This window comes from Myxocyprinus asiaticus, chromosome 6 (genome assembly GCF_019703515.2).
Source record: "Myxocyprinus asiaticus isolate MX2 ecotype Aquarium Trade chromosome 6, UBuf_Myxa_2, whole genome shotgun sequence".
Taxonomy (NCBI): Eukaryota; Metazoa; Chordata; class Actinopteri; order Cypriniformes; family Catostomidae; genus Myxocyprinus; species Myxocyprinus asiaticus.
Window position 1 is genome coordinate 6,038,450 of NC_059349.1, and position 25,188 is coordinate 6,063,637.

Consider the following 25,188-nt stretch of genomic DNA (forward strand, 5'->3'; position numbering starts at 1 on the left):
AGAAGGAAATTAGGAGGTGGATCATATAGCTAAACAGGCTCTAAGACACTCTGATATAGAGTTTAGTGTTCCAATGAAAAGGAGTAAATAAAGGGGCTGTAAATAGGATGTGGCAAGGAAAATGGGACATTGAGACAAAGGGGCGACATTTATATAATATCCAAAGATTAGTTGGGTTCGAGATAAACAATTATGGCAATAGAACAGATGAATACCATAATATCTTGATTCAGAATTGGGCACTCCTCACTTAATCAGTCACTCTACATCATACATACAAACATGAATCTGGTTACTTTACTAGATGGGGTTTTCTTGAAACAGTTGAACATGTCTTGATAAAGTGTATAGGATATGATACTAAAAGATTATAGATGAACAACTTATAGATGGACTAAAGTACCCCGATTCACTACGGTAAGTACATAAAAATGATTTTTATTTTTGAGCTGTCGTGTTCGATATGATGTGAAATCGCAGGTTTATGCGTCTGTACGTCATGTCCACACACACAGGAAAGAAGAGCCGGCCGGAGAAACTAACTACACTGTTCAGTTCAGTTCAGGAACACTCACACAGTTCAGGACAGCATCATTGAAGTCTAGATGGATGTTTATCTGTTATCCGTTTGGTGAAGCTGTTTACATGCTAATGCTTGGATATGTTGTCTGGTAGGGTTGTTGAAGCTTATTTTGCTTGTCATGCTTGTATGAATCGAACATTACTCGTGTGTTACCGATCGCGATGTATCTACGTTGTCTGAAGATACTGCGACATGTTTAATATGGATGACTTCTGAAATTGACTTCTTGTAATTGCACATTTAAGCATATTATTTTTACGTTTAAAGCTACACTATATAACTTTTTTTTTTTTTTGTTAAAAAATAACTAAATGTTATTAATGAGAGAGTGCAACAAAATCTTCCAAACCATGTCTTTACCCAAATACGCATTGATAAACCTATAATAATTATTTATATTTTAGAGCTGTTGGGACGGATTTCATGGGAAATTGCATACATACATCATTTGCCTGTGCATGTTGATGTTATATCCGTACACAGAGAAAATAAGATCCGGCTACTGTAGTGCGTGTTTGGTGTGGGAGTAGCGTGAAGCTGAAAGTTTGTTGTCACAATGAAAGAGAAAAATTGACCATGGATCATTCAAAATGGCAAACCTCTTGGCAATCATCGGGTGTAAAAAACAAAGAAATCCCGAACATAGCAGAGTCTACAAGCAAAAAGTGAAAGCGACAGAGTCCGTAATAAACCTGAATCAACATCAGCTTGGCTTTTCAGAGGTGGCGACAACTCCAAGATCTGAAAGGATTTAAAAGCGACCCAGAGATGGCTTTTTTCTTACTCAACAGGTAATATATGTTATTAATATGGTTAATGTGTAGTTGTGTAATCACACACACGTATGTCTGTGTGTGTGTGTAGTGAAATACAATAATTATACTGTAATCGGTGCAGAACTTTTCACTTGCTAGCACACGTGTGTATTTTTCTTTATAACGGCAATAATCTGTATCAATAAATCCTTTAGTCCTAGGCTTGCCAAGGGCATGTGAGTCTTGAAATTATGTTGACCACTGGTCGGTAACTATGACAATCTATAAATTAGTTACTACCATGGTCTGTTTGGCCAGAATGTCCTGCAGTTATAAAAACTTTACAACGTTTGACCATATCAGACTTGCAATCATTGTCTCTAATGTTAATGAACGTTGTCTAACTTTTGTAACATCATTTATGTCAAAACATCAATATTTCCAATAAGTCAAAACAACAGCAGATGACATGCTTTCGGATATCCGTCTTTTCCTTTCTTTCGTTATTTATTTGTCCATTCGCTCTGATAAGATGCCCTGTATTGATCCGTACAGAGGAGCAGAGCCGAAGCAAAACTTTCGTCATTACCAAAACAATGTTCTTCCGCAAGACACATGCGGTTTTATTTTTTAACTGCTAGAGGGCCAAAAGTTACATAGTGTAGCTTTAATAAAGTATATTTTATCCCCATCATTATTGAATCCTCTTTTTATGTTTTTAGTTTACGGTGTTATTGTGTGCATTGCATAGACATGCTGTTGTAGTAACTGAAGCTGTCTTCTATTGAACTCGTATCAGTCATATCACAAGTTTAACCTCTTAAATTGAAAACTGTAGAACAATTCAAACATTAATAGTAGATAAAACATTTGAATGATCATATTAAGATCGATGCTCGACACTTCATCCCAGTAGGTGGCGGAAATGCACCTTAAGCAGGTTTGCCAACCGCCATCAAATATTAAAGAAGAAGAAGATGGCATCCTCTGGATCGCGTACTTCAGAGGGATCCTGCGCTAGCCGACCAGATGCCATTGAAGTTGGGTATGCTAACAGGTAGTGAGCTATCTCTAGATATTTTAGAGCTCGTTGCACTGAGATTACGCATTCATATCCGTCAATCGCTCCGTCGCAAGATTTGGCAGTACAATACCTGTGTTGCTTCTTGGTGTGTAGCCGGTCCCACACCGTCCTAACTTTCGATATAAAATCCATTCTGTGTTCTTTATAAATCAGTTGGCACCTTCACATTTCAGCAGTGCATAGTATCTGTCCGCTCTGCATAGGCCGCTGTTGTATAACAGTGTTTTAAGCCGAATACATCTGGCTACAAAGCTAAGGAGAGAAAATCCATAATATTCATATCAGTTACTGATAATAACAGCCCTTTTGGCTAGTAATAACGGTTCAAGAAATTCCTATTAGCTAGCTTTGCAAGAATTGCACAACCCTAACGTAAATGTACCATGGGTTTACCACAGTAACTATAGTTCAAATATGGTATTTGTAGTGAAAGCACTGGAACCACAATATTTACCATGGTTGTACTACAGTAACCATATTTTAACCATGATATTTGTAGTGCAACCATAGTAATAGTATAGGAAAACCGGAAAAAACCAAATTCTGCCAAAAACAACAACAACAACAAAAACAAACAAATATCGTTGCTAGTTTTACCATGGTTCCTACCAAAAACAAAACAAAAAGTCATAGTTACTCCACTTTTAGTATATTGAATCCATGGTTAATGTTCGTAAGTGAAGACTAATTTAACAATTGAAAGTTGAAACTCTTGCCTACATCAGTGAACATATTGTATGGATGTATTTCACATTTGTTAATGCAACACTAATTTCAGACCAGTAACCAGTTAGGTCTTATGTTTCCAGCTTTAATTCCCAAAAAGTTTTCTGTAAAACCCCAAAATTGCCATGTAATTTAATTAAATGATCTGTCTGTCTTGCAGTTACTTCAGATCACAAACCCCATCTCCATCCACACTCTCTACCACTCCGTCCCCCTCACATGCACGAATGGCACCTGGAGCCACAACACGCCAGTGCAGTGGTTGCAACAAAGTGATTGGCAATGCCTCCAAAGAATGCCATCACTGCGGGATGAAGGTTACACAAAAGAAGAACCTGAAGGCCCAAAAAATTAAATACAACAATCAGTGGGCCGCCAAATTAAAAAAGGGTGGCAATTTTTGCAAAATAATGAATTCTGTGGACTTGCTTGTAAGTTGTGTTGATTTCTTTTTTAGATCATTATCAAAGTAACAATGTTATTATCTGAAGTGTAGCCACGTACTCATGACCATTGTGCTCACGGGTTCAAATCCAGCCCGTACCATGTCCCAATCCTCTCTCTCTCTGGCTGTAGCGTTCTGTCAGACTTTGCTGTACTATCTATCCAAGGCAAAATGCCTATGAGCCAAAAAGGAACTATACTGCCCTGATATTGACCATGTAAATCAGTCTTGACTGTCTTTTACATTAGTTTGATTGCCCTTATTGTTCAAAGCATTTTGTTCTCTCTTCTCAGCTTCATAAGTTGGAAGTCCTGGGTGTCTCCCCAGTGCTGTTTATAACCAAACAGAAAGGCCGGCAGCGCTCATCAGGAGTGTTGTTGAAAGACCGTTTTATGCGAAGTCATCCCTCACTGCAAGTCATGCGGCGACTGTATGACGCTATTGTCAGAGGTATTTATTTGTACCTACCAAGGCCTTATATAAAATGATTGACAATATTGTAATTTCCTGAATTCATTCCAAATTGGAATTCCCTATTGGGATTAGTCAGTTATCTGAACATTTCCTACGTTACTCAGTATTCTAGAAAATGTCAGTATCCTTTAATCTTGCACTGTTGAGAATTTGCTGTTCTGATCAAAGAACAACTAAACTGTATACTATAAAACTAACTATAATAAACAGTTACACATTTTGTTTCCTGAGCAGAAAGTTCCTGTAAGCAGAACTCTACCCAGTCTCTTCCACCTGATTTTCCAGCAACTCTTCCACCCAGCCTTAACTCTGCCCCTCCCGATGCTGGCACATCTGCTCTCACCCCTTCAACACCCCTTTTACTGCCAACTTCTACTCAGACTACATCCACCTGTATCAGTCCTACCTCTGCTGTACTCACACCCACCTCTTCTGTGAACACTCCCACTGTATTCTACATGCAAACACGGAGGAATCGGGGAAAAATTCAAAATGGTAATTTTTTTCCTTCCTTGTAACATTGAAACTTTAATTATTAAATAAACTACATTCAGTCAATCTGAGTGCTATTTCTGATAAAGTGGTTTAGATTGTCTTAAGATGATTTTATCCCTTAATTAAAAAGACGTTCATTTTAATTTTGAATGTAGATTGTTGCATTCCAAAATGCAATCATAACAGCCAGGAAGTGTACCATTGGGAAGTTTGGGATGTTGTAAAACCATGATAATTTTTGTAAGTGTTCAATGGTCTTGGATTGCAAACTATATAAATAGGAATCCTTGAAACATAATTGCTAGCCACCTGGACTAAACATTTACATTTATGCATTTGGCAGATGCTTTTATACAAAGCGACTTACAGTGCACTTATTACAGGGACAATCCCCCTGGAGCAACCTGGAGTTAAGTGCCTTGCTCAAGGACACAATGGTGGTGGCTGTGGGGATCAAACCGGCAACCTTCTGATTACCAGTTATGTGCTTTAGTCCACAACGCCACCACCACTCACTACACGGATCAGCCACAACATTAAAATCACCTGCCTAATATTGTGTAGGTCCCCCTCGTGCCGCCAAAACAGCGCCAACCTGCATCTCAGAATAGCATTCTGAGATGATATTCTTCTCACCACGTTTGTACAGAGCGGTTATCTGAGTTACTGTAGACTTTGTCAGTTCGAACCAGTCTGGCCATTCTTTGTTGACCTCTCTCATCAACAAGGCATTTCCGTCCACAGAACTGCCGCTCACTGGATGTTTTTTGTTTTTGGCACCATTCTGAAAAAATTCTAGAGACTGGTGTGTGCGAAAATCCCAGGAGATCAGCAGTTACAGAAATACTCAAATCAGCCCATCTGGCACCAACAATCATCCATGTGATTATCTAATCAGCCAATCGTGTTCACATCAACTATCAGAATGGGGAAAAAATGTGATCTCAGTGATTTGGACCGTGGCATGATTGTTGGTGCCAGACGCCTTGTTAATGAGAGAGGTCAACAGAAAATGGCCAGACTGGTTTGAACTGACAAAGTCTACGGTAACTCAGATAACTGCTCTGTACAATTGTGGTGAGAAGAATATCATCTCAGAATGCTAGTGGTGGGGGCGTAGTGGGATAAAGCACAGAACTGGTAAGCAGGAGGTTGCCGGTTTGATCCCCACAGCCACCACCATTGTGTCCTTGAGCAAGGCACTTAACTCCAGGTTGCTCCAGGGGGATTGTCCCTGTAATAAGTGCACTGTAAGTCACTTTGGATAAAAGCGTCTTCCAAATATGTAAATGTGAACCTGGAAGGCTATTTTTCCATGGATTCCCTCTGGAATTTCCTATGGCTATTTTTTTATAATGGGGGTTTTAAAATAAGGTCTGTGGTAAACATTAAAGATACTTTGATGTTTTGTTGTACAACATAAATTACATAGTCATACCTCAAATGTAAATTTTGAAGCTGCCATGTTTAAAAAAAATTTTTTTTTGTTGCTAACAAATTGCTAGATAAGGACTACAAATGCCACAAGCATGTGAATGTGACTGAGGAAATGGAAAACCATAATAGTTCTTATCTAGCAACTAGGTAACATCCAAGTATCTTCAAGTAATTTTTACCACAGACCTTATTTTACTCATAAATCCAAAGCTGCCATTAAAAAAAACCCATAGGAAAATCCTTTAACCCATGGGTTAAGAAAAATGCTAATCCTCTCTTTAGTGTTTTTGGACTACAAACTGAATGGCTCAACTGGTGTAGGCTATTATATAGATTGACTTACAACAGGTCATTTTACAGTATATCCCATTATATGATTTAAAAAAAAACCTAAACTTCACCCAAATGATAATATTACACCCAAAGGTTGTAGTTGGTAGCTGGAAATAAATATGACCTGTAATAAGTCAGTCATCCTACTGGGAACCTACTGCAACCATTGGAATGTGAAAATAGCATTTTAGTGATTTTTTTTTTTTTTTTAAATAATTAATACTTTAATAAAAGTATAATAATAAATAATTTAATACTGTATATGTATAATTTAACGTACTGGAAACTACTGGAACTGTAGTTAGTCAGTCTATCCAATGGGAACCTACTACAACTTTTGTAATTTGAAAATAACTTCTTGGTGAATTTTAAGGATCGTTTTTCTAAAATAATTGAATACTGTAGTCATATGATTGGACATACTGGAAAAATATGACCTGTATAAGTCTTTCCACTGGGAACCTACAGAATGTGAAAATACGTTGGTGAATTTTAGTACATTATTGTCTAAAGTAATTGAATATTGTATATGTGTAATTTGACATACTCAAACTATGACCTGTAGTAAGTCAGTTTATCGCCTGGCTGCCTACTACAACCTTTGGAATGTGAAAATAACGCTGGAGAAATATGACCTGTCTATCAACTGGGAACCTATAGCTTGTGACAATAACATTTTGGTGAATTTTAGTATTTTTTCTTAAATAATTGAATACTGTGTCTTTATAATTGGCCATGCTGGCAAAATTTCACATGTAGCCATCACACTGGCAGTCTACTACAACCAATAGAAATAAAAAATAAAAAGTGTTTATGTTGAACATGCTAGTCAATTTAATTAACCAACGTTTAGCAACCAACGTTTTAGCGCAGTGGGTGGAGTTTTCAGACGCTCCCATACACACCATACCGCGTTCACTTTTTACACATTCATAAATTGCTATAAAATGGCTACTTTTATTTCTTGATAAAAAAAAAATGATTGGCCTTGATTGTTATAAACTAAAATATAAACTTTGTTAATAAACTAGCATTTGTTCATTTCAGACCTAACGGAAGTGAAAGAGGAAAGTCAAGAACTGGATGAAATGGAGGAGAGACAGTCTTCTAGTTGCTCAGAGACTGAAAACAATTTCTTACAAATTAAAATTGAAGATACAGAGGAACAAAGAGGTTGGTGTCCATTCTTTATTTTTTATTGACGACTTTTGGCAATGTGCAAACGTTTGAGAGTTGATGCAAATAGGAACATGAATAGGGCCATTAGCAGCATATCGGGCATTGAAAGACTGAATGTATGCATATTCCATAATGTAATTAAGTGACTACCTGGTGCCCTTTTGGAGAACATGGATGAACTTTTGGCTAGACTCCATTATGTTTCTAGCTATTGCTTTGCACATTATAAACATGTTTCCACAAAATAAATAAATGGTTAATTCCCTATCAATTTAAGCTTTTACATTTATTATGTTAATTTTGACTCCTGAACAAATTTAACTGCAACTGTTTTCAAATACATAGCTGTAATTTATAGAAATACAGTGGCTTGTCAAAAGCTACCAATAGGACATGAACTGTGGCAGTAGCTAATGTACAATATAAACTATTGCCTATAAAAATGAAATAAACAAATTGGTAAACTGGAACAGAAAATGGCTTCCCCAAACTGTTTCCACAAAGTTGGAAGCATAGAATTTTCCAAAATGTTAATGCCTCATCTTACCAAGACATTTTGGAAAATTCTATGCTTCCAACTTTGTGGAAGCAGTTTGTGCCGGCATGACTGTGCCCCAGTGCACAAAGCAAGGTCCATAAAGGCATGGTTGGATGAGTTTGGTGTGGAAGAACTTGACTGGCCCGCACAGAGCCCTGACCTCAACCCTATCGAACACCTTTGGGATGAACTAGAATGGAGATTGCAAGCCAGGCCCTCTCGTCCAACATCAGTGTCTGACCTCACAAATGCTCTTCTGGAAGAATGAGTAAAAATTCCAACAGACACACTCCAAAATCTTGTAGAAAGCCTTCCCAGAAGAGTGGAAGCTGTTATAGCTGCAAAGGGGGGACCAACTCGATATTAATGCCTATGGATTTAGAATGGGATGTCATAAAAGCTCCTGTAGGTGTAATGTTTAGGTGTCCCAATACTTTTGTCCATATAGTGTAGTTGCTGAGAGGTGGTAAATTTGGTCATAATCCATCGCTCTCTTTTTTCTGCATTCGGAAAGTTGTGGAAACATAATAGTAGTGTTTTTCTTTTGATGTCGGAGCAAATGATAAGCAAAAATTACATTTGGCGTGGTTTCCTATTCACCGCTATCAGTGTTTACCCTGCAATTGTTTACTTCCGCGTTCTAAAACCTGGAAGTGTGAAAAGGGTCCATTGTAAATAATGGAGAATGTGGCATCTTCTGGAGAATGTAGCAAACTTCTGTGAAGACAGCAACTTACAAATGTAAGTTGAATGCTTTATCATCACCCAATGCTGTGTGAATTTTTTGAGATACAAGTGTTGAACTGAGGTTGGCTAACCTACTAAAGTTAGCGGCAATGTATCAGATGCGTTTTGAAACGTCACTTCCGTCAGCTGTTAAACGGTGAATGCTTCCATGTAGTAAAAAAACGTTAAGTGTTCCATTCGGGATGAGACTACACTTTGAAAATTCATATATTACATGGATGAGTGCATAGTGTGTCATTTGGGACAGCACAAATACGACACAATCACTTATCAGTGAATTCAATGTATAGATCTTCAAATAATCATTGACAAAATGTGATACTACCTCATATCTTTTTTTTTTACCACCTTGGGGTTGGTCTCTGGTTGCAAGGTGGACCAATGCAGCTGCTGAGTTGATGCGCAGTTAAATATTTGTAGAGGTGCACTGTTTTGTGGTTTTTTTAAATTTTTTATTCACCTTTTATGTATTTAAGTATTGTTCATTTGGAATGAAATATTTGAATGTGATTGATTTCTGAGCTTTGGGAAATTTCAGTTTTATGTGATGCTCCTGCTAGAGCCTCAATCAAATCCATTAAGTCTCACTTTGGCTGTGCAGGGTGTGGCAAGCGTGTTCAGTGTAAAGTTTACATAAATCACCTATTGACCTTCCCTGAGGTTCACGCATCTATTTGCATTTTTAGCAGAAACCATGTACCACATAGTACGCTTTCTGGATTCAGAGGAAGTGGAAGTTGTGCCTGCAATTTGGGTGAAGGACGATGTGTGTTTCTGGCCTCCATACAAGTATAACAGAATTCAGAGGGCAATCAAAAGTGTGGAGCAACCTCAAGAGACTTGGACTCCATACACAATCATAGTGATGTATTCTGCAAGTGTGTATAAATATAATCAATTAATTAGCGAGTAAGTACGTACAAACATGTTAAAACATGTATGTGTTTGACTTTTTGATTTTGACATTGACAGATAATTATTATGAAGCACAGAAGAAAATTCCTCTTCTAGAGCAGCAGTCTGATGTCCTGTCCGAAGTGGGGAATGACTCCTTGAAGCCACCAAAATGGAAAATCAAGTATGATTGCGTATGAGTTAATGTAATGTCATGTTGTTTCACATAGGACTGTCTTAACTTTATCACATCATGTCTGGCTTGCATCCAAAATTGTGTACTGTCAGTGTATGTACTCTATTTGATGAAGAATGTACTTCTCGCCTGTTAATAATGTACATTCTTTAGGTATGCAGGTGTGTAGTATGTATGCATTCAGGACATACTTCATATGGGTACATGGGCATTGTCCTTTGACGTGAATATACAGTATGATGTAATAACGGTGAAAATAATCTACTCTGATTTTGTTAAACAAGCACCGTTTAAGCACATGGAACAACTTTCTTGGAATATACACCAATGAGCCAAAACATTTTGACCTCTCACAGGTGAAGCGAAGCCTCGTAGTCAGCGTGTTGAATGCAGGAGTAAGGACCTGAGCGACTTTGACAAGGGCCAAATTGTTATGGGCAGACGACTGGGTCAGAGCTTCTCTGAAATAGCAAGGCTTGTGGGTGCCCATTTTAGGATTTACGTTTTCAGGCTAATTGTCATTTACCCGCTCTCTTTGCAAATTTTCACGTAAGCTACTTTAGCATGTAAAATGTAGCTACTACTGCGAAGCATGCCAGGAAAGTGCACCTTTAACAATGCCTAGCTCACACCAGGGAAGGGACAGGTTTGGTTCACTTCGTTTTGTCGGTGCCACGATATAATAACTCGTGAGAATGTGATATGTTGTGGCGAATTATTTTGTTCCCTCAACAAAGTATTTGTCCCACGACTTTATTATGTTGATGTAAAGGGCTAAAAAAGACCTATATGAAGCGGGGAAAAGTTAGTTTTAGGCTCTATTCATTGGATATTCATTTTTTTTAACCCCGCGCTCTCTGAAGGCGACAATCTTACAAAAATGTTCGCACACTTGGCTTAAAGTGTATAACTGTACTACAAGGGCCATAAAACATTGTACGCAGAACAGTCAGCACTTGGTGTGGCTGCAGAATTATGACTGAAAATGCTCCGATCTACTTTCATTGCCTAGCATATGCTAGCGACCATCTGAAAATTCCACCCACTATGCTGTGTTGAAGTGCAAGTTTAACATAAAAACCCAGTAAAAGTGCAGTATTTTCACATTCCAGTGGTTGTTGTAAGTTCCCAGTGACTAGACTAACTTAATGCAGGTGATATTCTTATAGTAAGTCCAATAATGAGTATAGTATTCAATTATTTTAGAAAAAAAAAAAAAACACTAAATTTGACCAAAATTATATTTTCACATTCCAAAGGTTATAGTAAGATCCCAGTGGATAGACCGACTTACTGCAGGTGAGATTATTACAGTACGTTTAATACTGTGAGTACAGTATTCAATTATTTAAAAAATTAATTGACTAAAATTCACCAAGATGACATTCACATTCCAGAGGATGTCGCAGGATCCTTGTTGATAGACTAACTTACTACAGTCGCGACAGGCCGAACTCTAACAATAGAAGTGTTGTTCCATATAACAAGCATTAACAAACACTATATATAAAAACATTAAACTCAACCCAAAATCAAAGGGAATCTTGTGCAGGTGGGCCTACAGCCTTTAAAATGTGCAAATTTCATACAGATACATTTTGGTGTTTCATTTTTATTTATTTTTTTATAATGTAATTGAATACGACATCTGAATAATTGCACATGCTGGAAAATCTCACCTGTTGTAAGTTAGTCTATCCACTGGGAACTTACAACAAGTTGTAGTTGCTTTTTAATTAATTAATTAATTAATTTATTTATTAAATGTTTTCAGTTAAACTTATCAAACAATGCGATTGTGATTTCGGTGCCATTTTCAGAATGAAAGGCTAAATGTTTGGGCGTGGAAATTAGCTTTCAAGTCATGGAAATTCATTGGTTGAAAAGAGTGGGAACCCTGCCTGGGTCCGGCCATTCATGTGGACGTCAATTTTACACGTGCCACCTACCTAAACATCGTTGCAGACCAGGTACACCCCTTCATGGCAATGGTACTCCCTGATGGCAGTGGCTTCTTTCAGCAGGAAAATTCACCCTGCCACACTGCACACATTGTTCGGGAATAGTTTGAGGAACATGATGAAGAGCTCAGGGTGTTGCCCTGGCCTCCAAATTCCCCAGATCTCAATCTGATTGAGCATCTTTGGGATGTGCTGGACAAACAAGTCAGATCCACGGTGGCTCCACCTCGCAACTTACAGTACTTGAAGGATTTGCTGCTAATGTCTTGGTGCCAGATACCACAGGACACCTTCAGGGATCTTGTAGAGTCCATGCCTCGGTGGGTCAGCGCTGTTTTGGCAGCAAGCAGAGGACCAACAGCATATTAAGCAGGTGGTCATAATGTTCTGGCTCATCAGTGTAAAGCACATAAAAGTTGAAAAGAGCTTTCCAAATAGCAGTTTGCCGCCATTCTTTTAAATTTAGTGTTTTAAATATGACTCAGCTCATGAGGCATGAAGTTTATAAAGTGTCCAGAGGATGCACACTTCAGAATCTCGCCGGATTTAGTAGGTCACTCCTGGTGTTTCTCGCAAACTGAGGATTCGGACAAATTACTTAATTGGCATGCTTTATAGTAGGAAACTATGCATATGCGGAATCATCCATTGTGTAAGAAGTCAACCAAAATATGATATAACAGCCAAAGTAATCATTCAGTATCATATACCATTTTTGTATGAGAGATAAATGAAATGTTTACCTCCATGAGAATCATTGTATTTTAATAAAGTCTTAATTACGAGCACAGTGTCACTTTTGTAACTATGTTCTTTTCCAAAGACGAAACGCAGACCTGATTACATCTGCAGATGCAACACCGAGTCAAGCAACTTCAACAGCATGCTTGAGTCCTGAATGGTGGAGCAAAATCTCTGTGTCATCACTAAGGCAAAATGTACATTTATCAGAGCAGCCACAACAACAGACTGCCAAACAATTGTGGCAAGAGCAAAATTGTGCCGGACCATCCCAGGACCAGCTGAACCAAGTGTCATGGCAACAGCCAGTGTGTGACCAGGAAGATCCAGAATCTTCCATGCACCAGAGACATGGAAACATCTTGTGCTGTAATCCAATGCTGGGATGTAAGATTTGTGAGACTGTACATCTGTTTGCAATCATAAGGCTGTCAAATGTGATTATTTGTTAAAAATGCACATTCAAATGCTGAAAAGCAAGATGTTGACTTACAGGCCGTTCAGACCGATCGCATTCCTGGGCTAAAACAGATGCGGTGCAACAAATAAAAAAGAATGCGGGTGTCTCGAGATGCGTTTAAAAGGTTGAATTTTCTTTTAAGCTGGCACAGCATCTAAAACGCAGCGTTCCTGCACGAAACGCTGAAAATACAGCGAGACGCAGCATAACAGTTGAAGATGTCCTTCTGGCCCCTTGGATGGAAGTCTGTGGCCGTTGTGTCATGCTCTCTTGTTAGCATCTCGCTGTATAAGTATTAGATACATACAACTGTATTTAATGAAAAACACTGTGGTACCGCCAGTAATATGAAGTCTGTGTCCGTGGTAGTACAATGGCACCGGTATATGCAACACTAAGTTAACATAGAACCATTTATTGAAGCGTTTCTTTTCTCTTTTTACTTTTTTACCAAAGATTTGAGAATATGAATGGGATAAATCTTTTGACTATTATTTAACACAGTTTTGTTAACAGCCAGTCTTTGCAATATATAATAGCTATAACACGGTGCTGTTTGGATTATATTGATTCATTGCAACATCTAGAGACAACCTAGATAGCACACATACATCTCCGAGATGTCTGTTTTAGATCTTTCCATCTGGAAAGCATCACAATCTGATTAACATCTGCTTAACATCTTAAAAATGTCAGATTTACAAACAATCTAAATGAGAAATGTCTCAAAGACATTTGCGGAATGTCTTATCGACATCCAAACCATTCACACTGATGGTCTTGTAGACTTATTGCAGATGAGCAAACTTCCATATATAAACACACACATCAAACAGACGTCAGGGAACTTTTTCACCTACCTGAAATAATGTGTTACTATTTAAGTGAATATTTCAGCCCTGTTGACAGCTCTAATCATATGTTGGGTAGAAGTTAAGACTTGTTTGCAATAACAGTGTTAACCTAGTGTATTTATTGTTTCAGCAATTCTACACGACCTATTAAAAAATCAGGAAATTATGAAGGAGCAACAAAGGAACCTAATTAAGATGGTTCAAGATCTTCAGAGAAATAACACGCGGGAGATCATAACTGCCAATGATCTGGATCAAAGGCGCCTTCCGGTTGAGGACCTTGCTTCATTAATGGCTCTAGAAGATGACATCAGATCCTGTCCAGACACAAGAAGTAAAATGGTAGGTGTCAGTTACGCATATTTGCATACTTTTGTCACTCGATTGACTACATCTCAAAATGGTATACATGAAAAAGAGAAATAAAAATGTAGATAGGTCAATTTTAAAATCAATTAACAATATAAAAAGGAAAGAACAAGAAATAAAAATATCAATAAATAATCTAAAAATTGATTCAAATGAATAAAAAAGAAAATATGCTTAAGATGGCAATTTTTGTTTAAATTTATTTAGGTACTTACCCTAGGGTTTTTGGGTGGAGTTGATGTGAAGGACACTGTCTGGAGAGTCATGAAGCAAACCATGAAAAATGACCTTGCAAAAATGGTCAACTGGAGAGGTGTGAATGGAAAGACATCTTTTCAAAGCCTGGAGCTTAAGAATGTTGTGATTGGTAAGTGCTTTTCATCTTTATGAATTTTTTTTTTTTTTTGGAAGTTTTAGTCATTTGTTGATAGACAACCATTTTGTTCTTGGATTGTTGCTGTCATGTACTGTAGTATGTTTTGTAGTATGTGCTAAAGGCCCTTGTTTTTCAGAGCTGGATTTCATCTGCTGATTGTTTTTTACATGTATCTGTGTTATTAATCTCTTTGTATTCTCCTCTCCTAGAGGCTGTAAGAAGAAATCCACAGTGTACTCAGGCAACAGAGTTAGATGTGGAAAAAGTTATTAGACGGTGGTTTCATCTGGCTAGTGATCGAGAGGGCGGTAGAAAGAGAAGAGAACCTTTACAACATGTTAATCCATAGTACTGATTTTTATTTTTATCTTTTTACACTATAAACAGACAGAATACAAACACACAACATTGAGGCTCATACAAGAAAGCCTAAAATAATTCTTGTTTACCAACAAAAACTAAGGAAATATAGTTTACCAACCTGTTAGGTTGTTTTGTTTTTACCTTAAACAATTAGTACTTTTATTGCTTGGTTATGTTGTTTCTGCAGCACATTCAGTTGTTCCCATATATATATATATATATATATATATATATATATATATATATATATGTACACTTAAATATTTGACATATTTGCATATGTTTTACTTAATCATTTTTAGTTTGGCTGTTGTGTGGCTGACAGCCAGATTGTTTCAATTAAATGTAATAAACACTTTCTACATTCAGTGCTTTTGCTTTGTTTCTATTATATATAAATATCAGTTTCTTGTTAATTTTGTCTCGCCATTTCAAAGTGAGGAGGGATGCAAACTTTTGAACTCAATTGTTTTAGGGTCTACAGGATAAGTTATGGGTGAGTTTTGGCCACTTTCTGGAGTTGGTCCCTTTTACCTCCGGCAAATGAATTTTGGGTAATGGTTGGGCTGTAATTCTATATACAGTATGTTGAGTTACATGAATGTGATTATGTGGGCCATATATACAAATTAGAATGTATTGCTTTTGAATATAGTTTCCCAGGCATTTGGTATGCAGTGATCAAGTTAATGTCAGGCACGGATTAACCATAGGGGCAATTAGGCTCAAATCTTAATCTGTCCTTGGTCTGTGCAAGAGGTCAGGTTTTTGTGTGTACCTCCAGATGAAATCCTGCAGACATCTCTTTATGAGCACTTTATTAGGAAGACCTGTACACCTACTTATTCATGTAATTATCTAATCAGCCAATAGTGTGGCAGCAGTGCAATGTATAAAATAATGCAGAAATGAGTCAGGAGCTTCAGTTAATCAACCATCAGAATGGGAAAAAATTTATATCGGTGATTTGGACTGTGGCATGATGGTGCCAGATGGGCTGGTTTGAGTATTTCTGTAACTGCTGATCTCCTGGGATTTTCACGCACAACAGTCTCTAGAATTTACTCCGAATGGTGCCAAAAAACATCCAGTGAGCGGCAGTTCTGCGGTTGGAATGTTTTGATGAGAGAGGTCAACAGAGAATGGCCAGACTGATTCGAGATGACAGAAAGGCTACAGTAACTCAGATAACCCCTCTGTACAATTGTAGTGAGCAGAATAGCATCTACACATCGAACCTTGAGGTGGATGGGCCACAACAGCAGAAGACCATGTAGGGCACTTTATTAGGATCATAGTGTTCCTAATAAATGCTAAGTGAGTGTGTATATAACATTTCGATTGAACACATTCCATGTTTTAAAGGCCACAATTAGTCTGTGATTTTTGCATATGTGTGGTTTGTGTATAAACATATTTGTACTATTCCTTTCTTTAGGTGTAAAATGTTTCTACAATGCATCCGGAAAGTATTCACAGTGCTTCACTTTTTCCACATTTTGTTATGTTACAGCCTTATTCCAAAATTGATTAAATTAATTATTTTCCTAAAAATTCTACAAACAATACCCCATAATGATGACGTGAAAGAAGTTTGTTTGAAATCTTTGCAAATTTATTAAAAAAAAAAAAAAAAAAAAAATCAAATGTACATAAGTATTCACAGCCTTTGCCATGACACTCAGAATTGAGCTCAGGTGCATCCTGTTTCCACTGATCATCCTTGAGATGTTTCTACAACTTGATTGGAGCCCACCTGTGCTAAATTCAGTTGATTGGACATGATTTGGAAAGGCACACACTTGTCTATCTAAGGTCCCACAGTTAACAGTGCATGTCAGAGCACAAACCAAGCCATGAAGTCCAAGGAATTGTCTGTAGACTGCCGAGACGGCATTGTATCGAGGCACAGATCTGGGGAAGGGTACAGAAAAATTTCTGCAGCATTGAAGGTCCCAATGAGCACAGTGGCCTCCATCATCCGTAAATGGAAGAAGTTTGGAACCACCAGGACTCTAACTAGAGCTGGCCGCCTGGCCAAACTGAGCGATCGGGGGAGAAGGGCCTGAGTCAGGGAGGTGACCAAGAACCCGATGGTCATTCTGACAGAGCTCCAGCGTTTCTCCTCTCTCCACGGAGAACCTTCCAGAAGAACAACCATCTCTGCAGCACTCCACCAATCAGGCCTGTATGGTAGAGTGGCCAGACGGAAGCCACTCCTCAGTAAAAGGCACATGACAGCCCGGACCATGAGGACTCTCAGACCATGAGAAACAAAGATTGAACTCTTTGGCCTGAATGGCAAGCGTCATGTCTGGAGGAAACCAGGCACCGCTCATCACCTGGCCAATACCATCCCTACAGTGAAGCATGGTGGTGGCAGCATCATGCTGTGGGGATGTTTTTCAGCGGCAGGAACTGGGAGACTAGTCAGGATTGAGGGAAAGATGAATGCAGCAATGTACAGAGACATCCTTGATGAAAACCTGCTCCAGAGCGCTCTGGACCTCAGACTGGGGTGAAGGTTCATCTTCCAACAGGACAACGACACTAAGCACACAGCCAAGATAACAAAGGAGTGGCTACGGGACAACTCTGTGAATGTCCTTGAGTGTCCCAGCCAGAGCCCAGACTTGAACCCAATTGAACATCTCTGGAGAGATCTGAATATGGCTGTGCACCGACGCTCCCCATCCAACCTGATGGAGCTTGAGAGGTCCTGCAAAGAAGAATGGGAGAAACTGCCCAAAAATAGATGTGCCAAGCTTGTAGCATCATACTCAAAAAGACTTGAGGCTGTAATTGGTGCCAAAGGTGCTTCAACAAAGTATTGAGCAAAGGCTGTGAATACTTGTTTTTGTTTTTATAAATTTGCAAAGATTTCAAACAAACTTCTTTCATGTTATCATTATGGGTTATTGTTTGTAGAATTTTGAGGAAAATAATGAATTTAATCCATTTTGGAATAAGGCTGTAACATAACAAAATGTGGAAAAAGTGAAGCGCTGCGAATACTTTCCGGATGCACTGTATGTGGAAAAAACTAGTTTTGTACCTTTTAGAATATTAAATATTCCATTATTGCTCATCTGTCCATACATAATTTGAAGGAAACATTGTCATTCAGTATTCAAAGCAGTCACTAAGGGGCAGTAATTATAATATATATTATTAGCATTTGATGCAATGTAAGCAGACTGATTTTGAGTGAGTGATTAAAAAGTTAAATAAAATACTGAAAATAGAGATACATGCAGCATAAAGATGTGCAATGACACTGCAGTAAGAGCAAAAGGAACCCTTTTGAGGGACCCTATCCTAATCTTAGTATCAGTGTTTGTTCATTAACTGTCTGAGGCGTATTGCAAACAAAACTGGAAACTGCTGTCTTGATCTAGTAAGTGCTAATCAGATTTGATACGTTCACACAGTTTTCGATATGTTGTTCCGAAGAATGTTTGTTACATACAATAAATGGTGATTGAGGCTGTCAGTCCCTAAAATCCATCCACCCATCCATCCATCACCACTTGTCCTATGTAGGGTTGTGGGTAGTGCTGGAGCCTATCCCAGCTGTCTGGGGCTGAAGGCAGGGAAACACCCTGGACAGGTGGCCTTTCTATAACAGGGAGTCCCTAAAATTCTGCTCAAAACCCACAAAGGCAGTCATACGGGTTTGGAACAATGAAAGTGATTAATTGATGACAGAATTTTCATTTAAACTAACCTTGAATGTCTGAACATCACAAGCGAATTATCAAATCCAAATGCTCTAAGCACCAAACAGTTGCTTGTGGTAAATGAAGTCAATCATAAATATTCACAATTAAAAAAAAGCATAAAAATGCTTCCTGATAGTATAATAGATTTATCATTTGTCAACATTTTGATTAAATACATATTTCTGATATTACAAACTGTAGGAGACATTAGGAGATCTTCAAATCTCTCATGAGAAAATAGAGGGTACAGTCATTCAACAATGGAATGCATCAAGGTTTACAAATAATAAATATGTTTTTAAGTTGGTATGTTCAGAAAGACTGACTTCAGTTTAGCAACTCACTTCAAAATGCCAAACCAATGTGGAAAAACAGATACGACTGATTCTTTCAGGGTATTGAACATCTTCAATATTGAGGATGATTGTTTTACATTTAGTAAATAAACCTCGAACAGATACACTAAAGACAATTTACAGAATTTTTACATGCATAAGATATAAAATATGTTCAGGTTTTTGTTTTATTTTCTGTGAGAAACAAAATATGCCAAATGAAATGTAAATCTGCTAGCAACAAACTTGTTGAACATAACACTGAACTAAATATATAGATATATAGAAAATTATATAGATTTTATAAAGAGTATATAGACATTATAAAGAAGTTTTTGGTCTTGTCATCAGTAGTATAGATCAATAAAGTCACTGAACACTAACCCTTAACAGCTAAAATAATTTAAAGTAAAAAAAAAAACCTTGTTCGTACACGCATATATTGAGCTTTATTTTCAGTATGAATAATTCCTTTTGAAAAGTCTGCATAAACAATAGATACATTTTCAATACATAAATATACAAAATACTGTACATTTTCAGAAGGTTTCTCATTTTAGTGTACGTACCGAAAAAAAAACCAGTACTGAAAAAAAAAAAGAGTTCATCCCTCATTTGTACTGTTTCAAGAAAATCTGAAGGTAGTTGTCATGTTAACGCTTTAGTGTTGACAAATTGCATCAACCTCAGGCAAGATTAGTTCTACACTGGTCTACAGACAGTATCATCTTGACGACATCAAATCTTCTGTGAGCCAATCATCACTTTGGAGACAAAGTTGACGATAGCACTTGCAGGCTGCTCAGGGTCGTGTTCAGCAAACAGGTGGCAGACATTCTCCATGGCACTACCAGCTTTACGTGCCACAAAGCCAAAGACCCTGCAATGAGAAAGAACTCGTTTCAAAGCCCTATAAAATATTCTCCAATAACAGTGAAATGAATTTAGAAATTAGCAACTATAGTCAATTTCACCCAAATCATATTCAAATAAAAATTAAAGGACTTACTTTGCTGAGTTGCAACCATCTCTTTTCCATCTTGAAATGAACAAAAAGAAGCAATGAAATGTTTAAAGAGTTACTAATTAGTTACTAAACTATAAAGAAGATCAGTGCAACTGATAAAAATCAGAAATGCAGAATGACTCACTTCCTGTCCTGAGGGTCCAGAGCACAGAATATGACAGTGTTGACAGCATAGTGTCTTCTGAAGAACAGTCTAGAAAGAGAACAAGAAAAGCATTGGAAATAGTGGGGAGACTTTTAAGTGATTTGAGATGTTTGGTGCTGCTACATGGGTATCAATATGAGAGATGATGTATAGCCTATAAACAATGTGAGTTACTTTCTCTGGTTGTCTGTGAGTGTGATGCCTTGTGAGGAGACTTTGAAATGCACAACAGTTGATGAAGGCAGCGGATCTGTGCTCAGAATCTCACTGGTGGCTTTCTGCACAGCCTGATAGCCAGTCAATGACTCCATCTCCACCGAACCCAGAAACCACACGTTACACGCTACAACAAAACATCAATACAAGATTACTATTCCTGTTAAAGGATCTGACAGTCAGTCCGTTCTGTGCTGAAGTTCGAGACGCACCTGCTCCTTGTTTTAAGAGTTCAGCTGCAGAATTGGTGATGGACTGTGAAGATGTGCTAACTGCGTCCTCTAGTGGATCTGAGGAGAAACATGTGAGTGTTATCTGACTCTCTACGTGTACATAGAATAATGCATTAGTACAATGAAATATTCATAATAATGTATTTTCTTATGAAAACTCAGTGGTGAAGTGGTTCAGAATGTTTAGTAAAACGATAAAATATGAAATTAACATCAGTTACTGTATATCTAACATCAATTCAGAGATTTTACTACATACAGTATATCTGAATGTGGACAGACAAAAATCTTGGAAAGCATCCTATAAACATTCTGTCCGAATATTCAACTATTAATAAAGAGAACGTTGAAGTATTATTAGCTAATAGACACTGACTAAAGTATACACCGATGAGCCAAAACATTATGACCACTCACAGGTGAAGTGAATTACGTTGATCATGTTCTAACAAGGCCACATGTCAAGGTCCAGGTAGATTAGATGGTAAGCAAACAATCAGTTCTCATAGTCAACGTGTTGAATACAGGAGAAATGGGCAGGAGTAAAGACCTTAGCGACTTTGACAAGGGCCAAATTGTTATGTCCAGATGACTGGGTCAGAGCATCTCTGAAACGGCAAGGCTTGTGGGGTGCTCCTGGTCAGCAGTGGTGAGTACCTACCGACAGTGGTCTGAGGAGGGTCAAACCACAAACCAGCGACAAGGTGTTGGGTGCCCAAGGCTCATCCATGCAAGGGCAACGAAGGCTATCCCATCTGGTCCAAACCAACAGAAGGTCTACTGTGGCACAAGCCATCGAAAATGTTAATGATGGTTACGGACCTTGGAGCAGTGGAAGAAACGCTGGGTCCGGCCATTCATGTGAATGTCAATTTTACACGTGCCACCTACCTAAACATTGTTGCAGACCAGGTACACCCCTTCATGGCAATGGTATTCCCTGATGGCAGTGGCCTCTTTCAGCAGGATAATGTGCCCTGCTACACTGCCCACATTGTTCGGGAATGGTTTGAGGAACACAGTGAAGTGTTCAAGGTGTTGCCATGGCCTCCAAATTCCCAGATCTCAATCCGATTGAGCATCTGTGGGATGTGCTGACAAACAAGTCCAATCCACAGATGCTCCACCTCACAATTTACAGGACCTGAAAAATCTGCTGCCAGATACCACAGGACACCTTGAGGGGTCTTGTAGAGTCTATGCCTCGGCGGGTCGGTGCTGTTTTTGTGACTCGCTGAGGACCAACAGCATATTAGGCATATTTTGACTCATAGGTTTATAGTTAAAATTCGTCATCGCCTCACTTTCAGGACATTTTTCTATAACTGTCTACCATACGGGCACTTTTGGCATGATATTTTTATCTACTAATTCTATTCTCACTTACTATTTTAGGACAGCTAGTATACGAAGTGGCATGCAGCCAATATATCTCTGTGGAATGAACATTTATTTTTCGCTCTAACATACAACCTTATTTCAGTCACAAATAGACCCAGAGAATGCTTTGGTTTTTTTTTCAGAATAATCTCCTACCTCTGTCAGGTATGATGAGTTTACAAGGAAGAGCCAAAGAAGTGATGGAGTGCTGGAAGACCAAAGCAGTGAGACTCCCTGTAGGACAAATAAATCAAATACACATGCACACACTTAGAACCGAACAGTGCTCTATGGCAAAATCTAACACATCGTCTTCAACAATTATTAACTTTGACACCAGTGTTAGGGGTAACCCATTAAAACAAACATGGCTAAAGTAATCAGATTACTTTTTAAAGTAACAAGTACCATGCTTTTTAAATGTATAATAATAGCTGAGTTAACTTTTCAAACAAGTAATGCAAATTAATTTTCTATTTTGGGAAAGGTGTTATAAAGTATGTAACGTAAAGTTTTTTTTAGTATGGAATGCATGGCTTTCCCAATGTAAAAAAACAAACCAGCTATTTTAGCCACAACCAGTGCTCTTTAAGCCAGCCTTTCATCATGTTGTTTTGCTCCACTGGCAGCCAGTTGCTGTCTGCATTAAGTTCAAGGTACTAATCTTCAGTACTTCATAGAGGGTCTCTCTCTATCCTCAAGAAACAGCTAAAGACTTCTGTGACTTGCACTGTTTAACCATTAAAGGTTACAAGTTAAGCTCAATCGACAGCATTTGTGGCATTATGTTGGTTAAAATTAGTTTAGACTCATCCCTCCTTTTCTTTAAAAAAAGCAAATATCTGGGTTTCAGTGAATAATTTACAGTGGAAGTGAATGGGGTCAATGAAAGTGAATGTGGCCAATTTTTGGAGGGTTTAAATACAGAAATGTAACACTTATAATTTTATAAAAGCACGTGTATTAATTATTCTATTAAAACTTTGATCTATAAAGTTGTTTAAATTGTAATTTCTACAGTCGTTTTAGGGTTTGTTGACAATGCATTGTCATGGTAATGAAGTTGTAAAATTGGCTATAACTTTACACAGAAAAGGTTAGTAAGTCATTTTATCACACTAAAATCATGTTTACACACATCTCCTTTATGTCTTGTGGTTATAAAAGTGAGTATTTTAATGTAAAAAAATGTACCCCCATTCACTTCCATTATAAGTGCCTCATTGGAACCAAGATTTTTGCTTTTTTTTTTTTAAAGAAAAGGAGGAACGAGGGGCCTGGGTAGCTCAGCGAGTAAAGATGCTGACTACCACCCCTGGAGTCACGAGTTTGAATCCAGAGCATGCTGAGTGACTCCAGCCAGGTCTCCTAAGCAAACAAATTGGCCCAGTTGTTAGAGAGGGTAGAGTCACATGGGGTAACCTCCTCGTGGTCGCTATAATGTGGTTCTCGCTCTCGGTGGGGCGTGTGGTGAGTTGTGCGTGGATGCCGCGGAGAATAGCATGAAGCCTCCACACGCACTATGTCTCCGCGGTAACGTGCTCAACAAGCCACATGATAAGATGTGCGGATTGACGGTCTCAGACGCGGAAGCAACTGAGATTCGTCCTCCGCCACCCAGATTGAGTCACTACGCCACCATGAGGACTTAGAGCACAATGGGAATTGGGCATTCCAGATTGTGGAGAAAAAAAAAAGAGGAACGAGTCAAAATAAATTTGTGCAGTAATCAATATTATGCCACAAATGCTGTCGATTGAGCTCAACTGAACCAGAACATTCCTTTAACAAAAAAGGTGTGTCACAACTATATCTCTGTTCTAGCTTGTACTTTTCTAAGCAATTTTGGAACTTTGCATTAAAGCAATTCTCATGTTACAGTCTCTTAAGTATTTTGTAGCATGCCTCAAGTAGTTAAGTATTAAGTAGCCTTGCATAAAAGCTAAATGAATAAATATAAATGTACTTGACAATTTTGAGAGAACTCAATCAATGGTCTAATGGCAGGATTGAGAGAGGGCTTACCAAAGAATGGCTCATTAGGGCATCCCTTGAGTCGAACCCCTTTTTGTGTACACTCAATGAGAAAGTGACGTACAAGCTCATTGGACAGATCTCCTGAGAATGAAAGAGACAGAAAGAGAGAGAGAGCATCAAAAGACTATTCAAAGGGTGTATTGATCTGTGACAGTAAAAATAATTCTCCTGTATTTAAAGCATTTAAAGACTAAATGTGAGCACATATTACAGAGACTTCTCTCATTGCAACAGTTTTTGGTTCTCTTTCTTTATGAGTCACAGCACGGAAAGAATTTTCTTAGGACTTTGTGCGGTGTTTAGTTTCACATTCACAAAAGACCTTCTGAAGTAAGGGACATATCTGTGATTTTGCCAGTACAGGTGGCTACAACGCTTGAAAGCTCAGCGAAAACAAAGGTTTGTGTGTGTGTTTGTGTTTAAAGGCGGCATTTCTCTAGCCAATTCGAAACAACTTGATTTTGGATGAGGACGAGACTTGACAAGACCATAAGAGCTCTCCCCAACAACTTAATGATTTGTTCAAACACAACGGAAATCCGTTTTAGTTGATGAGACCAGTATCTCAGCAGGGAGTTGAGTCGGTTCGGTCATTAACAGCTGTCAGCTGGCAGACACAACCGCAAGTTTCAACAACATCCGACTGGCCAGCGTATATTTAAATGAATCCTATGACTGAAAATAGAAGGAGAGATGCTGGCTGGTGAAGATGTGTAAAGGTGAAGATATGTGTAAAGTGCTTTTTAGATGGATGACACTTTAACAAGAAACTGTTGGATATTACAGTACTTAATTTCCCACATCATTAATAACTAGTGAGCAAGTATTACAAAAAGCCATGTTTTTTTTATAGGCAATTTAGTTCATTGTATTTGTGATGATGATCTTGGCTGATAGGGCCATGTCCAAGTGAATGTGACACAGGGGCGGAAGGGGTTTGCTCACTTTATGTTTTGTGGGAACTATGGGCCCTAGTGGTCAGCTTGTGCTGTGTTTGCAGAGGGCCAGTGACCCTATTGGCCAGCTCTCATTAGCCACTTTTCCACCATTGGGAAAATACGAGCCAGGGCCAATAGCCTCGGA

At 38.3% G+C, this 25,188-nt stretch overlaps 2 protein-coding genes across 3 annotated transcripts in view; one reads left to right on the forward strand and one right to left on the reverse strand.

Annotated features, from left to right (window-relative positions):
- Positions 1-2,266: 2,266 nt before the first annotated feature.
- Positions 2,267-15,378, forward strand: LOC127442869 (uncharacterized). 2 transcript variants are annotated; one of them, XM_051701150.1, is made up of 11 exons: positions 2,267-2,395; positions 3,309-3,579; positions 3,887-4,043; positions 4,302-4,562; positions 7,380-7,505; positions 9,483-9,674; positions 9,769-9,874; positions 12,671-12,975; positions 14,033-14,244; positions 14,479-14,638; positions 14,857-15,378. In XM_051701150.1, exons 1-11 carry the CDS (start codon positions 2,316-2,318, stop codon positions 14,994-14,996), a joined length of 2,010 nt encoding a protein of 669 aa, XP_051557110.1. In that variant the 5' UTR covers positions 2,267-2,315; the 3' UTR covers positions 14,997-15,378. The 2 variants fall into 2 exon arrangements, with proteins under 2 accessions (XP_051557110.1, XP_051557111.1); XM_051701151.1 differs by having other exon boundaries at positions 9,486-9,674.
- A 4,119-nt stretch (positions 15,379-19,497) lies between these two features.
- Positions 19,498-25,188, reverse strand: part of LOC127442854 (tensin-3-like) — an 84,030-nt gene continuing 78,339 nt past the window's right edge. Inside the window, exons 21-27 of the mRNA XM_051701093.1 lie at positions 24,094-24,186; positions 22,225-22,302; positions 20,668-20,745; positions 20,414-20,582; positions 20,219-20,287; positions 20,077-20,106; positions 19,498-19,947 (exon numbers count right to left, since the gene is read on the reverse strand). Coding sequence (XP_051557053.1) covers positions 19,806-19,947; positions 20,077-20,106; positions 20,219-20,287; positions 20,414-20,582; positions 20,668-20,745; positions 22,225-22,302; positions 24,094-24,186 — 659 coding nt within the window. The 3' untranslated portion in view covers positions 19,498-19,805. The remainder of the gene's footprint in view (positions 19,948-20,076; positions 20,107-20,218; positions 20,288-20,413; positions 20,583-20,667; positions 20,746-22,224; positions 22,303-24,093; positions 24,187-25,188) is intronic.